The 16,570-nt window shown below is 39.6% G+C and overlaps 1 protein-coding gene across 1 annotated transcript; it reads left to right on the plus strand.

Moving 5' to 3' along the window:
• Positions 1 to 1,023: 1,023 nt before the first annotated feature.
• On the plus strand, positions 1,024 to 11,717 carry LOC124186581 (macrophage mannose receptor 1-like). The gene is made up of 6 exons (XM_046578412.1): positions 1,024 to 1,153; positions 3,373 to 3,574; positions 3,945 to 3,993; positions 4,077 to 4,484; positions 11,079 to 11,159; positions 11,243 to 11,717. Exons 2-6 carry the CDS (start codon positions 3,496 to 3,498, stop codon positions 11,682 to 11,684), a joined length of 1,059 nt encoding a protein of 352 aa, XP_046434368.1. The 5' UTR covers positions 1,024 to 1,153; positions 3,373 to 3,495; the 3' UTR covers positions 11,685 to 11,717.
• Positions 11,718 to 16,570: the final 4,853 nt, after the last annotated feature.

The raw sequence follows: 16,570 nt of genomic DNA on the forward strand, positions 1-16,570 counted from the left end.
GCACACTTGACGAGAGAGAGAGAGAGAGAGAGAGAGAGAGAAATAGAGTGTGAGAGAATTGAATGCGTTTCACCATTCGGCACTGATTTCAACTGCAAGGAACCCTCGTTACGCAGCTGCTATTTTCAATAATTCCCGTGATGGTCGTAAATTATTCAAATTCTTCACACGTTATTAGAAATTGCTATTGAAAGAATTATGATGAAATTTTTACAAACCAAAATTCATAATGTATTCGTAATTTTATACTCTAAAACTTGATGGTTAGAAGTTAGAACGCTTTTTTTCCCTGAAACTAATGATTTGAGAAAACGAATTGAACATTATATCCATGCAAAGGAATGGAATGTATGGATACAAGATAAGAACTGTGATGAATATGATGGATAGATAAAATAAGTCGTGAGGATATTGTCAGAGAAAAAATATGCGGATAGTAAAAAAAACTTGTACAATAATATTTAAAATAGCCGTGAACGACGGAATTTTCGGAGTTTTGATTCGTTGGGGATGAAAGCCATGAAATTTCAGGATCAATATACTATAATATAAAGAGTTCCCTGCTTCACATCGAGTTCAAAGTTATCGTATGTCTCGAATGATCCTCGTGGACTTTTGTGAGCGTCGAATTTGAATCGTCGATAATCCAAGAATCACGGCGCGCTTTATTTTCATCGCAATTCTCTGCCTTTCACTGGGACTCCTGCAGCATCGGACAAACGCGTATAACGACGTTAAGTAGTCCGAGTCAACGATTCGTCACGCTTCTACCCGAATCATATTTTCATCGATTTTACAACGACGATTTCATACTGGAACGTGGGGCGAGAACGAATTTTTGATCGAAGTAGACAACATTTCTGTAGCTTATTCGCTTTATCGAAGATTGTTGATATCTCGTTGTTCGTATCGGTGAATTTTCCGGAACGGCTTTCTCGGATACGAAATTGAATCGCACGTCAAGTCGATTTCGCAATCGCTGAAGTAATTCGACACGACATTACAGCCGTTCCGCAATTCGACAGTTCATTAATTCTCACGTATTATGCGGTCGGTGATGGGATTCGATCCGTATAAGAAATTCACCGTCGTTACATTTTTCAGCATTCTGCCTGTTGCGTGGCGAGCCGGTAACAGAGAGGGACGATTACACGTAAGCCTAAAGTTTCGATTTCAAATTAAAACTCTCAAGTTTGGCCCGATTTTTCCGCGTCTGTAATCTCAAGTTTTTTACTCCAAGTATTCTTATACACGCCTTTCGATATAATTCACAGTACGTACAGTTTAACCCGTTGATCTTTCAAAATTTGGCTAAATTTGTTTATTCCCCAATCAAGTTGATAGTTTGATAATTTGTTAGTTTCGGCATTGGAACAGACGACTGCGATTTTCCGTAAAAAAAAAAAAAATTCCATCTATTCTACTCACCCAAGGATGGGAGACAACATTCATAATTTGTCTTCTTTTGGAAAAAGAAACTAAAAACACCAATGATATTAAATGTGAACGTATACCTTGTCTATAAAGTTTCGAATCAATCTAAAATCGAATTGGAAAAAGAAAAGAAAGGAAGTCAGTGAACAATTCACGTCCATTCAAGCAATGCGTAAACATTTTGGTCAATCGAGGTCAAATTTTTGGCTATTATCTTTAACAACCTGGAACATTTTTCACGTTACACGACGGAAACATAACGAGCTGAATTAATTAATTTATTCGGCAAAATGTTAGATTGCAAGCGAAGTGAATTACGGAACGAGGCAGCGCGCGACTGGAAGAATTTGAATTTCAAAAATGTCAATAAAAAAAGCATTCTTCTCTCGACGCGCCCTTTATACCGTTACACGTTAACCGTTTAGCCGAGCAAACTGCCGCCGTTGGTTTGTCGTTGTAAATACAGGGATAGGCGGGATGCTAAACCCGGCCAACTGCCGTTAGAGGGGTGGATTCTTCCCTCGTTTCTCTTCTTCCCCCCCCCACGATCATGACCAAGGCCGTATCTCGGATGTAACGCGTGGCATATTTATATTTTCTGAAAGTTTCATATTAAATTTACGACAGTCCTTTGCCGCTGCATTTTATGATTTCACCCACCCTCAAAATACATTCTACGAAAAATCTTCCTCCTTATGACTTTTTCATAACGCGTTGACTCGGATGAGAGACTGGGGACTATAAGTATTAAATAAATATTGCTCAATTTGGACAAAATGTAAACGATTAAATTTATATGGGCGAAAAAATATGTATACTTATATACGAGTATATATGTATATATATATTGGGGTGGTATTCATTCGGGGTTGAAGAAATTTCGATTCGTTCGCCCCACAGAATAGCTTGATATAAGAAAAAAGATAAAAGAGTCTCTCTTTAAGATCAGATTTCTATTTCAATGGGAAGGGGTGCCGCTTTGGACCAGCTTTTGAATGGAGTGGTGTTGAAATTTCGAATTTGAAACTTAAAGTAAAGAAATCTAGCTTTGACGAATTATCAAAGTTTCGAATTGAGCGAAATCCGACGCTCAAAGTTCCGATAGGGCAAAATTTGGACAATTCAAAGTTTCGAAAGTGCGGTAGTGAGAATATTTAAAAATCTGAAACATCGATATTCTGAATGTTTGAAGATTTTCAAAACACCCGAATTAACTTTCATCGTTTAAGATACAAAACATTCCGTTTTCGCAATAAAACATTTTCACGGAAAATTTGGAGTCAACGGTCGGATTTTTCTATTTTTTGAATGTTTTTTTCTATTACTCTTATCGTTTTTTATCTGTTTACTGATCTGTTTAAAAGCCATTATAATACATACTACATCTCCAATTTGGTTAATGATTTAAAAAAAAAATTGTCTCTCTAGTTCTGAATCACACTCACGATGCTTGTCCAAATATTTTAATATTTATACAATTTCATGTATTTTTATGTATTTACGTATTATTTCCGAACAGGATCGCCGACCAGCTGTAGCGTTTATTGCGAATTTTCCAAAAGAACAAGTAATTCGCACTTATCGGACGTGATTTGATTGTTTTTGTGAAGCATCGGTGATAATTTTCTGGTCAGAGGTTTCATCGTCGTGACCTTTCACACCGTTCAAGTATTTTTCTTAACGCGTCTGGAGAATGGTTTACTGAACGTTGCGTAACAGCGATCGTGAATTTTCCCCTCACAGAAAATTAATCTTTAATATTATTTATTCCAATTTGTGTTCGAATTTATTTTCCTAGCCATTCTGAGGAATCGCAGAAGGAAATAATTGCGTTCATTACTGCAATAATTACGTTCGTTCCAATCAGGTTACCTCTTTGGTTTTTTTTTTCTCATTAAGGGTTAAAGAGAAATTTTGTATTTCTGTTTTTTCAACCAGTAGCCGGGAGCCGGATGTAAAAAGAATTCACTGCTCAGCATTGAATTCAAAGTCGTTATTGCTCGTCTGATTCGCATGGACTTTTGTCAGCGTCGAATTTGAATCGTTGGTAATCCAAGAATCATGATGCGCTTTATTTTCATCGCAATTCTCTGCCTTTCACTGGGACTCCTGCAACATCGGACAAACGCGCATGACGACGGTAAGTAGTCCGAGTCAACGATTCGTCACGCTTCTACCCGAATCATATTTTCATCGATTTTACAACGACGATTTCATACTCGAACGTGGGGCGAGAATTAATTTTTGATCGAAGTAGACAACATTTCTGTAGCTTATTCGCTTTATCGAAGATTGTTGATATCTCGTTGTTCGTATCGGTGAATTTTCCGGAACGGCTTTCTCGGATGTGAAATTGAATCGCTCGTCAAGTTGATTTCCCATTCGCTGAAGTAATTCGACACGACATTACAGCGGTTTCGCTGTTCGACAGTTCATTAATTCTCGCGTATTATGCGGTCGGTGATGGGATTCGATCCGCATAAGAAATTCACCGTCGTTAAATTTTGCAGCATATTGCCTGTTGCGTGGCGAGCCGGTACCAAAGAGGGAAGATTACACGTAAGCCCAACGTTTCGATTTCAAATAAAAACACTCAAGTTCGGTCCGACTTCTTTGCATTCTCACTCCCGACTTCGTCGCAGGTACTTTCCCGGTGTCGGTGGCTACAAGCTTAATCGCGTGAAAAAGACGTGGTTCGATGCCCGCGTGGCCTGCGAAGAAGACGGCGGCCATCTCGCCGTCATCAACAGTCCCGACGAGGCCCATTCCATAGTCGTCTTGTTCAAGCAAGCGGAGGAGATCCACGGCTTCCTGGACGTCGCCTTCTGCGGTTTTCACGACCTTTTCCGGGAGGGCGAGTTTCTCACCATTCACGGACAGTCGCTGGAACGGGCTGGCTTTGACGTCTGGCACGAATCTCAACCCAACGACATCGACAACTCCCAAAATTGCGGGGGAGTTCACTACGGTGGTACGTTCAATGATCTCCGCTGCGACGATCTGTACGAATTTATATGCGAACTCCCCGACGCTGATGAAAATGATGCGTAATCTTATAACCGCGTCGTATTGATCTCGTGAAAATAATGATAATGCGACTCGAATACGATACTTTACTCACGCGTCGAACATCGGGCTTCAAAAAGCAAAGCGAAAAGTCTAATATAATTCACGGTTCACGCGGTGAAACCTGTTTATCATTCACAATTTACCCGAACTTGTTTTCTTCGATATTAAATCCATAATTTGACGAAACTTATGTTTTGTGATTGTTAAATTTACACCTCTTCGTTTATCCCGACATTCGACCAGCCGATTTATATTCAGCGTATTAAATATTCCATCCAATTATTTTCTGAAATCAATTATGATATGGTGGTCGGTAAAAGATCCTGTTTGTCGAAATCTCTGCGATAAAATCTTCAGGATAAAATTCCCCCATGTAGGCGTATAATAATATTCGGACAGGGAATAATTGAATAAATAGATAAATGGATATTTGTTTAACGTGATTTGATTAATAAACGTATAACAGTACCGGGAGAGGGGTATTTTGAAAAAGCACATCCGGGATGAGAACCTTATGAAAGAGATGAAAAGTAACGTGGAAAAATAACGAGCAATGACAAAAAGAAAAGAAGAAGAAAAACAAAAAATCGTTGGCTATTATTTTTTCTCCTCGTCGTTGTAATCGACGCGCGGCTGCAATTCGTGCAGAAATGAGTTCCGGATGCGGTTAATCATCTCACCGCACTAATTGTCAGGCTGCAGTCGCGAGCATTGTCGATGCTCGGCATTCAGAACCTCGAGTTGGCTAATTGCTACAGCAGTTTTTGAAATCCACAGGAAACTCGCTGTCACGTGAAAACTCTGTTCTCCTCACTTTTTCTCTCCCTATATAAATAGAGTTTTCATATTACCGTTCGTACGACCGGAGGTGAAAATATTCGCCGTCCCAATTTTTTTTTTTCTTCTTCCACATCCTGCGATATTCCGCGAGTCCATTAAGCCTAGGATTTTTAATTGGAATTATTATTCCTCGCCGAAAAACGAAGGGATCGTTCGTTATTCAGAATATCCGGCGGTAATTAGCGACGTGAATAAATTGACGGACAGGCTTATTATTAGATTTCAAGGGGCTTATTTAATTCATTTCATTTGTTTACTTTGTCAATTATCGATACCGCCGCATATCCCGCGTTTACCTACCGATTTTCTCCTTGCCTTCTACAATTACTCCAAAAAACTCGAAAATCTCCAGTCTTACAATTCATCGTTAGTTCAATGCCGTGTATTTTTCCCGGGCCATATAATAAAGTTTCCGATTTTCAATGTCATATCGTTTTAATTATGCGATCTCCTTCCCTCGAATTTGAACATAGTTGGACTGTTTTTTTTTTTTTTTGTTTCTTCTATTGTCATAATTATCTATGAATATTTTGACTAATTTTTTACAAATTCCGAACTGTTTCGTACGATATTTTCAACAACGCTTCTAAGGCTATAAAACTTGAATTTGACTTGTAAAAGTTGTCTCGATATTATTTCTTCTTCTTTAAATTATTCTTTTTTAACAATTTAAAACCGCGATGTCGACAATGTAGAATAATTTTTTTCACACACTTCTCAAGAAGCTCGATGCAAAAATTTCGCCGTCGTTGATAAGCTCGTGTCGACATTCCAAAGGTAAATAAAAAAATTAAAATAAAAAAAAATAAAAATTGTCTTACTATCATTCTTGAACCGTTGGTTGATAATACATGATAAGCCGTTCTACCCAAGCAGTTTATTAACGAGAGAGAGCGGCCTGGAAGACGGATGAGAAAAAGACGAGCAGCTGAACGTAAAGATGGGAACAAAGAAAAATAAACGTAAAGAAAATAAAAAGACATTAATATAGAAAAAAAAAATAAATAAAATAGCAGGAAAAGCCAAAAATAAGGGGACACGGATAATGATGATGAGGAAAGTGGAAGTACTCAAGACAAAAGAGACCCCTGCTTCCGGCTATGACTTTATTATGACAATGAGTTGACTCGAGGGGAGATAAGTGCAGGGATACATCATCCCTTAATGGTAGTTACCTACGGGAATATAAGTATTGTATACGCGATGCGTGGCTCGTTACTGCCTGACTTGACCAGCCTTTTGAATTTTCATTATTTCACCCCCTCGGCCGTTTTTGCTCTTTGAGTATTATTTTTCCTCGTCGAAATTCGAACGTTTGTTTTTCTCGTATCGAGTGATTTCGCGACGGAAGGAGAGGTTTTCATATTGGAGATAAGAATGGTGGAAATTATATTTTTTACAAATTTTTGGTACTCCACGTCGGTGCCGAGATACAGGAAATTGGAACTCAAACTTTGCACCGTATTGAACGAGATTTACAAATTTTAGGAGGGGATATTTTTCATTTGTATAAACCGTTTTTACGCATTCATTGTTTTTACTTTTTATCATCTTTGGTGATACAGGAAAAGTATCGGTTTTGGTCGAAAATCACTCGTTTTGATTTCAACGAATCTTCACATTTTTGAATCTCTAGAATCCGAATAATAGGTTTTTAGAAAAATGACGGTGTGTCCAAAAAACGCTTGCGATGATCTCGGAAACGGCTCGATGAACAAATTTAAAACTTACAGGATTACAATCAAATGATGGGCATGAAAAATTGTCACGAAGCGGTTAATTTGAACTTCCGGTTCTACCGGAAAGAAAATCGATTTTCAATGTTTAACCGACAAAAATATTCCTCCTTATCACTTTTTCTAAATAAACGATTATGGTTATCCCGGTTTATATGTATATTTACTTTTAAAGAAACTTATAAATTTTTAGTCTTCTTGTTTGTTAAGATTCGGGCAATCGTAAGGATCTGAAAAATCTCAATCATTCGCCAGTACAACGATTTTCCTTTAAGATTTCCATTTTTCAATGGGAATTTTTATTTATTTTTTTCTTCAAAAACCTCGCGACAATGACTTGCCTTGTAGCTTTTCCGAGGCTCTCTTTTTTGCGCGAATGTCTTTCCTGTTGGATACTTTTTTGTTATTCTCTCCTCTTTGGAACGCGGTATTCACGTATCATGTTCCGAATCCCACGGCAGCTAAGAAAACATCCAGAATACGTATCTAAGCTGAGAAAATTACGTCGAGGGAAGGGGAGCCCTTCTATGTTATACGACCTGGATCCCTTGCACGCGTCGTCAATATTTACTCCCGAGGAAATGGACGCGGATGTACAACGTATATTCACAGGGTACGGGGCTTCGACGCATTTTCATCGATTCCATTTTTTCTTTTTTTTTTTCTTTCACTTTTACTCCCATTTCTCCGTATTTTCATTTTCATGAACACGTAATACGTGCCTTTCATTCTCTCTCTCTCTCTCTTTCATTCGACGTATTATCCATAATCCATTTTACTCTATTTTAACCTGATCTGTTTATACATATACATGACTTTTACTATTGTGTTGATTTAATTTTTATTTTTACTTTCGTACCGCTGGTTTTATTTTATTATATTTTGTTAATATTTTGTTTCAAAATGTATATCTTATTTGTCTATCCATTACCCTTTGATCTCATTGTTTTATTTTACGTTGTTTTACTTCATTTGAGCGACCTTTTATCGCTATTTATATTTCTAATTCATTTTATTTAGACATTTCATGTTTGCGTCTATTTTGCTTTCACATTCCTACATTATATTTGTCTATTTACTTTTCCCTATCTACTAGTTTATCTAGAGTTCTGTCTCTTATCTCCTACGTTCTAAGTTCAGTGTTAATATTAATCTTCTACTCATTTACTAATGTATCTCATAACTTATTCATATATTTTTCTATTTACCGTTTACTGTTCTGTAAGAAAGCTGCACTCACAGAATTACAGGCTCACCTAGAGAGAGGTTTTGTATCGTTGCCTCGGTCTCCCATTCTCTCGTATATAATAAAGCCGAAAGTCCCGCAGTTTGTCGGGATAAAGACGTACTAGTTAATTACCCACCCCAATTTTGCTTCTCTAACCGTCACGTTACTAAGCACGAGACCGGTTAACTTTTTCCATAATACCGCGTTATTCAATCGCGTTATTCAGACTTGTTTTAGTTTATTTCGTCCAATTTTTTTTGTCCCCCTCTGTAACGAAACCCAATCATCAAAACGCGAGTTTTTCATTTTAGTTGTACAATAAATAGATGATTTTTTTAATAGGGTCGGCTCCAAAATTGATTTCATGCACAATTTATGGTGTAAAGTTTTGACAAAATCAAATAGAAATGTTTTTCATATTATTTCAACTGAATTGACCAGATCATTTTTGTATTTAATCAATTTCGAACAGCATTTTTTATTTCCATTGTCGTTCCGTTCATAAATTTGTGAAATGAGTCGGCCTGTCTTTTTTCGTTTGGACGTTTCTTCGTTTACTCGAAAAAAGAAACACAGTTTTGGACAGATTTGTTTCTTCGCTCAAAAATAACAAGATTATCGGAATCCTTGTTTTTTTTCTATCTTTTTTCTCCGGGTTGAGAAACCAAGAAACTTATCAATTGCATTCTCATTCGTCTTTTTTTTACGTTGTATCACCGAAAATATAAGAGTGGACTTTCACTCCCACCCCTTGTGCGTTGAAGATGACAAAAAAAAAAAAATAAGAAAAAGCAAAAAGGAAAGCCAAGAAAAAAAGAGATGTAGAAACCATATCCACTTTTATGAAATCCCTTTGAAATCGCATCGAGTATAATGGAGGGTCGAGGTTTACGAGAGAGCGAAAAAAAGAGAGGGAGGGAGCAAGTAACGTTGAGGGGGATGAAGGAAAAAAGTGCGAGGAAGGGAGAAAACGATATGCGAAGGGACGTGTGAAGAAAAGTTGGAGAAGAATAATAAGGCTGTACATCACTTTGCAGGATCTGTCGCAGCAGCTAGTGACAGCAGCGACTCACAATCAGACTCAGACTCGGGGTTCGGTACGTGACGTAACCGCAAACACCGCACCTAGTCTATGGGGATGTCATGCACAGTGGCGGGGGAAGGGGAAAAAGGGAGAAAAATGAAAAGGGAACGAGGGGTGAGAAGAGGGTTTTCCTTTCAATTAATCAAAGGTGTTTGAAAGTATCTTGAATTTTTTATTCCTGCGCGTCACCTTAATTTTTATCTACTTTTTCCCCCCTCTTTGAAAGATTTCTTGTTAACGCATATTGTTTCTTTTTTTTTTTTTTTTTTTGTTCTTGTGGTTTTTTTCGAGCTGTCTACAGCGATGTTTTAAATAGCATAGCAAAATGGTGAACTGAAAATGTGACAGGGTAGGAATAAAATATAATAATGACGATATGTATACACGTATGTAGTTTCATGGAGAGTTATAGTGAAGGGAGAGGCAGAGGAGAAAAGGCAGTATAGGGAGCAAAAGTTGTAGGAGAATCGAGAGATGCAGGATAAAAAAAAGGAAAGAGAACGTAAAGAAGCGAAAGAGCGAAAGCCTCGAACCGAGGTATTTCGAGATTATGAAAATGAAACTTTGATGAATTACCAGTTGAAAAAACTGAGCGCCCTCCTCGCTCTTATATCAACGAACGAATATCGGAGGGCTCAGAATTTGAGAGGGAAACATGAATTATAGCTGCGTTAAACTATAAACATATAGATATGCGTCTTACGGATGTACATATTATATTCCGTACGAACTCGCGATTCGCTTTGGCGTTTATTGCGGACTTTCCAAGAGAACGCAAAAGTAATTCTCACCTATCGGACGCGTATTGATTGTTTTTGTGAAGCATCGGTGATAATTTTCTGGTCAGAAGTTTCATCGTCGTGACCTTTCACACCGTTCAAGTATTTTTCTTAACGCGTCTGGAGAATGACGGTTTACTCAAGGTTGCGTAACAGCGATCGTAAATTTTCCCCTCACAGAAAATTTATCTTTATTATTATTTATTCCAATTTGTGTTTGAATTTATTTTCCTAGTCAATCTGAGGAATTCCAAATGGAAAATAACTGCCTTCATTACTGCAACGAAGACGTTCGTTCCAATCAGGTTATCTTCTTGGGTCTATTTTATCAGGGGTTAAAGATCAATTTCTTGTTTTCCGTATCAGTAACCGGTAACTGGATATATAAAGACTTTTCTGCTTCACATCGAATTCAAAGTTATCTTATTGCTCGACTGATCCGCATCGACTTTTGTCAGCGTCGAATTTGAATCGTCGGTAATCCAAGAATCATGGCGCGCTTTATTTTCATCGCAATTCTCTGCCTTTCACTGGGACTCCTGCAGCATCGGGCAAACGCGTATAACTACGGTAAGTAGTACGAGTCAACGATTCGTCACGCTTCTACCCGAATCATATTTTCATCGATTTTACAACGACGATTTCATACTGGAACATGGGGCGAGAACGAATTTTTGATCGAAGTAGACAACATTTCTGTAGCTTATTCGCTTTATCGAAGATTGTTGATATCTCGTTGTTCGTATCGGTGAATTTTCCGGAACGGCTTTCTCGGATGTGAAATTGAATCGCTCGTCAAGTTGATTTCCCATTCGCTGAAGTAATTCGACACGACATTACAGCGGTTTCGCTGTTCGACAGTTCATTAATTCTCGCGTATTATACGGTCGGTGATTGGATTCGATCAGCATAAAAAATTCACCGTCGTTACATTTTGCAGCACCTTGCCTGTTGCGTGGCGAGCCGGTAACAGAGAGGGACGATTACACGTAAGCCTAACGTTTCGATTTCAAATAAAAACACTCAAGTTCGGTCCGACTTCTTTGCATTCTCACTCCCGACTTCGTCGCAGGTACTTTCCCGGTGTCGGTGGCTATAAGCTTAATCGCGTGAAAAAGACGTGGTTCGATGCCCGCGTGGCCTGCGAAGAAGAAGGCGGCCACCTCGTCATCATCAACAGCGCTGACGAGGCCCAGGCCATAATTTCGGTGTTCGAGCGAGCAAAGAAGATCCACGGCTTCCTGGACGTCGCCTTCTGCGGTTTTCACGACCTTTTCCGGGAGGGCGAGTTTCTCACCATTCACGGACAGTCGCTGGAACGGGCTGGCTTTGACGTCTGGCACGAATCTCAACCCAACGACATCGACAACTCCCAAAATTGCGGGGGAGTTCACTTCAATGGTACGTTCAATGATCTCCACTGCGACGATCTGAACGAATTTATATGCGAACTTCCTTATACTGCAGATTATTCCTTACAATCATCTCACGTAAACACTAATAATCCGATTTAAATACGATATTTCATTTACAACCTCGACAATTGGGCCTCAAAAATCCAAACGAAACGTCTAATAGGCGTTCTAATGTAATTCATAGTATCCACATAGCATAACCTGTTCATCTATCTCAATTGACCCGAACTTGTTTATTTCGAAATTAAACCGTTCATTTGATACAACTAATTTTTTGTTTTATTGATCTTAAACGTGCACCTGATCGTTTATTTCGACATTGGGGGAGCCCATTTTTTTTCTCCACATGGAAAATTTCATCTTTTTGGTTTACCCAAGGGTGAGGAGATAACTGTCATCATTTTCTCTCGGAATCAAACTATGATTTTTTTATAAACTTTCAGGTCATTCTTCAAACGAGTTGCGAATGAAATCGATGCAAAATTCGAAGCTCAAACCATTCACTCGCAAATCGAATACAAAGACAAAACATCGTCGACCCGTGACGGGGAATTTTTCGCTTTCTGCCTTTGCTCCGCTGTTCGTTCATTATTCGTTAACGTCGTCACTATTTACGTAACCGTTATTACTATCACTGCTATTGTCATTATAAAACGTATATACGTTGTTTGAGGAGGCAATATGCATGATAAGGCAATATTACGTCGAGTTGGCGATATTACGCCGTCGCGTAGATCCCTTTTGCCTATCTTGTTGCCGTTCCGCGTTGCAGCGATAGATGGTGGAATTGAAGGAAAAAGTACGCACACAAGTAAAAATTGTGTATCTTTGCACAGGGAAGAATCTTATTAAGGTTCAATTTATTATTTACGGAAATATAATACGAAAGCGCGAGTATAAGCTGCGACAACGGCGCGCGGCTAAAGTTGACGATATTCGTCGTCTATTCGCTTATTGTTCCGTTTATTGCACTTTATTTACACGTTACGTCGCGTTTTCTGCATCAGAGTGCAGTAATCCGGGTTTCAACATCTGTGCGAAAAACACTTTTCTCTATTTTCTCTCTCTTTTCGCGATGACTGAGAGTGAAAAAAAATTCATCGTTACTCGTGAGTTTTTCTAAAATACCTAGATACTTTGACGTGGAGAATTATTGGTGGTATTACAATCAAATACAGGAAAATACTGAAAATGTCAGTTTTCTCTTATGGGAACTAGAAATAATTTTTCGAGGTAACAAGTTTACTTTTTTTTTTTGTCGAAACACGGAATTGGCTCGAGCGACTTTTTTCTACATTACATTTTTCTTCGATTCGAATTCTCGAATGGAAAATCTGAATATGCCATGGAATTTTTTTCCCAAAAATTTGTGGCCACCTTGATACATTATGCCCCAAAAAAATCTGGCTTTCTCTTCTTGAAAAAGTGGAAGGGTATTCGAACCCGGTCCCGTATTACGAGCAATAGGTGCACTGAGAAAAATTTCATTTGTTACAGTAACTAGAAAAATTCCGTAAAACAGGTATTGTTGAAAAAACTGTTTGAACATTATTGGAATTAGGAAAAACGAGGTACGCGTAACTATTTTGCGCTATTGCCGATCCTTTTTTAGCAATTGCAACGCAATTTCTCTCAGCGCGGTGGTCGCCAACGCGTGACGGGGGTGTAATTCAAACGCGGCAAGGTACGACGATGATCCGAATCCCAGAGCCGACGTGGCGTCGTCTGGCTGACGATGAGCATTACGGCGACAATGGGACGCTAACCACCGTTGCTGCACCAACAACGAGGACAATGAGCCGTAGAGCGAGAATATTCCTCTCTTCCCCTTTCCCCTTTACCTTTCCACCATCCGCATTCAGTCACTCGTGCAACAGAAGCAGCGAGCGCCGAGGATGGGTGGTTGGGTATTTATCTGGCCTACATAGTGAGCCCGTCTTCTTCACGGGCCATCATACTTAGGAGCGAACGGAGGAACGGGCGAACGTTCCGCTTTCCATTGTTCCCCCGTTCGACTCGAAGTGCCTTCTGGTTCTTGACGCGGGACTTCACCGAGTCTGATGATTTCAATACTCACCGCGTGGCGTCGCTTCCGTCGCGACGCTTCTCCGTCGGAGATTATGGATTATTACTAGATATCTTATGTGAAAAATCGATCGCTGGTACGATTGGGAATCGGACGTGTGAAAATAGATTTTACCAAAAATTGAAGCGTGAAAGATCGATTTTGTTAAAATCGATATTTTTAGCTCACGTGTCTCGAAAATGGCAAACTCTGTAGTAAGCGAATGATCGAAACCAAGCGAATAACCAAAATCTCGAATGGCAGATGCAACACGGGTCTCAAATGTACTTTGTTAAATTCTATCTTGATTCTCTCTCTCTCCCTCTCTCTCTTGCTATTACAACGATTTTGCGGATCATCGTCATTGAGAATATAAGGTGCCAGTGCCAAATCTACTCTTAATGTTTATTCTTAATATTAATTCTTAATGTTTATGGCCATGATTTAAGCGTTCCGCGTCGACCTGATACACATTTTTTCCTTATTATCTTCTATCCATTCTTGGTTCTGATATCGGTGTTACTTCTTTGGAACGGCGATGAATTTATCCAGACGTGAAATTGTTTCAGCTTCACAAAACGATTGGAAAGGCTTTCATTGTCAAGCTCAGAGATGTTCTTTTTGTCGGACAAGGTATCTACTATGTTGAATATAGTAGATTCTGAAGAAATAAATCAAAAACATCACAGATTTCGAGAGCTTCAAGTCGGTTCGGAATGGAATACCTTCTATCTCGGTATTTGATATATCTTATACATCTCTGTACCTACATTCGTCATGGTTTAATTAATTCCCTACGTATCACTGCTGGGATTTCTCGATGCGTGGGTACAGATGAATACCGTTCAGTCAGTCAGAAGATAGACATCCAGAACGGATTAACCTACCGCGGTGAACATTATGGAGTAATAATTCGTATTCAATTTAAACATCCGTCACGCGTGACCAATGCTGTCCAGTAAACTAAAAATTATGGGACCTAACAAAAAATCATGAGGAGAAATTATGGCTTCGATGGTGGAAAGCTGAATATCTGGAACAAGCGAAAAGGGACTGAAAAACCATCAACACAGGATAAAATATATCTGAGATTGCGAAATCGAATCGAGAGGGATCGCAAGTCACATTGTTCAACATCGTTGGCTAAGTATATTGGGAACAGTTATCGATTGTCCGACGAATCGTTCGAGGTACCAAAAAACCGATGTTTGACAGAGGCTTCTCACCCACCTGACCCGAGGAGCCAAGTGGCTCGTGACAGCTCGTTCCTTGGGTTATTAAAACGGGATCTCGAGCGGAGAATTAGAGAGGCTGTAACGCAGACAGTTGGCTGGTTGGTAGGGAGGGAGGGAGGGAGGAGCCGAGGAGTCGTCGAGGCGATGTCAGAGAGCTGATTTAATTGCGAGGGAGACGATAACTGCTGTCGGTTCAAGAATATGAGACCGTGCAACGGAGAGAGGGAGAGAGAGAGAGAGGGAGAGAGAAGCAATTGGACAATTGACTCGACTCGATTCGATCTCTGGGTTCCAATTCAACTCGGCGCTGTTCGTGATGCTGAATTATAACGACGACGTGAATCCAGATGCTCGGCTTCTCTGCCGCCTGGAAGATAGGCTGATTGATGCTCGTGTCTCAGAACCGTGGCGCCTGATGGATCGATTCGTTTCTTCAATTTCTAACCGCGGTCTTCGAACGATTCGGCGTTCGGTAATAACGAACACTCTTGCAACAGAGCCTCCCACGGAGGAAGACACGCGTCTGACTTCTTTCGGCATTTGATCGAATCTCAGCATCTACGATTAGGGGTAACACCACTGTGAAAACGTGAAAATATGACCATTTTTTATCATTAATATTAAATACTTCATTAATTATAAAATATTAATATTTAACGAAACATTACGAGAAAGAAATAAATAAAAAACGATTTTTGAAAAATCCCTCAACCATCTAAGGATACGAGGTCGAGCCGTAGAAAAAAAAAGCTGTGGGTACATGTGACGAGCGTCTGACAAGCTTCGATTCTTCCGCACTGTTAAAACTCGTCCAAATATCATTTGAACCATTTGGTGAAAATATTTGGAAAGCTGTGAACTGTGAAGAGAAAAATTCTTTAAACGTGTCGACTGCGGTCAAGACATTGACAAGTTTTGTGAACATGTTGTACTTGAAAATTACTCGACTTGTCGGTCAAGTTCACCAAGCATCCGGTGACGAATGATTCGAGTATTACCATTACTGGACCATGACCCAGAATTCGTTTGAACCGTTTGTTGGTCGGAGTGAAATTCTTCTTACGAATCTTTGGATCCGATATTTTATTTCGGCCTTTTCACCCCTGATCAAAGGACGGGCAATTCATGCCGGTAATCCCAGACGTAGGTTGAAAAATTCTTCTTATCTGAGCAGGGTCAATTGTTTGGATAACATACATTCGCTTGCTCGACGGAATGCTACGAAATCCTTTTCCGACTGGGTTGGTTTCGTTCCGTCTTTTGTCGTCGGGTTGTTTTGCTTCTATCTCTTATTATTCCATCTTCCTTTTTTCCCTCCCCCTCGCCCCGGCCGATAGTATTAGGGGGATAAATAAATGCGGGTCGTTTATCGGAGCCTCCTCCGATACAATATCGCGGCATTTATCTGCAGACAAACTCCGCCCCGCCGAATTGGTCTTGTTTATTTTTGGAATCCAGAGCCAAAGAAACGGCAGAAATTCATCCTTCATTAGTACCGCAAAGCGTTCCGTTTCTTCTTCTTCTTCTTCTTCTTCTTCTTCTTCTTGGATCACCCTGGGACACGAACCCTGATCCCAGCCTCATTATCTTCCGTTATTTCTGGCCGCCGTTTGAATATGAAATTCGACGTCGCAACCTCCGCAAGGGGGGAATATTTTTATCGAATACCGTATCCGTGGCACTCG

This window comes from Neodiprion fabricii, chromosome 7 (assembly GCF_021155785.1).
Source record: "Neodiprion fabricii isolate iyNeoFabr1 chromosome 7, iyNeoFabr1.1, whole genome shotgun sequence".
Classification (NCBI taxonomy): domain Eukaryota; kingdom Metazoa; phylum Arthropoda; class Insecta; order Hymenoptera; family Diprionidae; genus Neodiprion; species Neodiprion fabricii.

Coding starts and splice junctions, on each gene's coding strand:
- LOC124186581 (XM_046578412.1), top strand. CDS start 3,496: ATGATGCGCTTTATTTTCATCGCAATTCTCTGCCTTTCACTGGGACTC. Junction 3,575..3,944: donor GACAAACGCGCATGACGACG/GTAAGTAGTCCG, acceptor TAAATTTTGCAG/CATATTGCCTGTTGCGTGGC. Junction 3,994..4,076: donor CCAAAGAGGGAAGATTACAC/GTAAGCCCAACG, acceptor ACTTCGTCGCAG/GTACTTTCCCGGTGTCGGTG.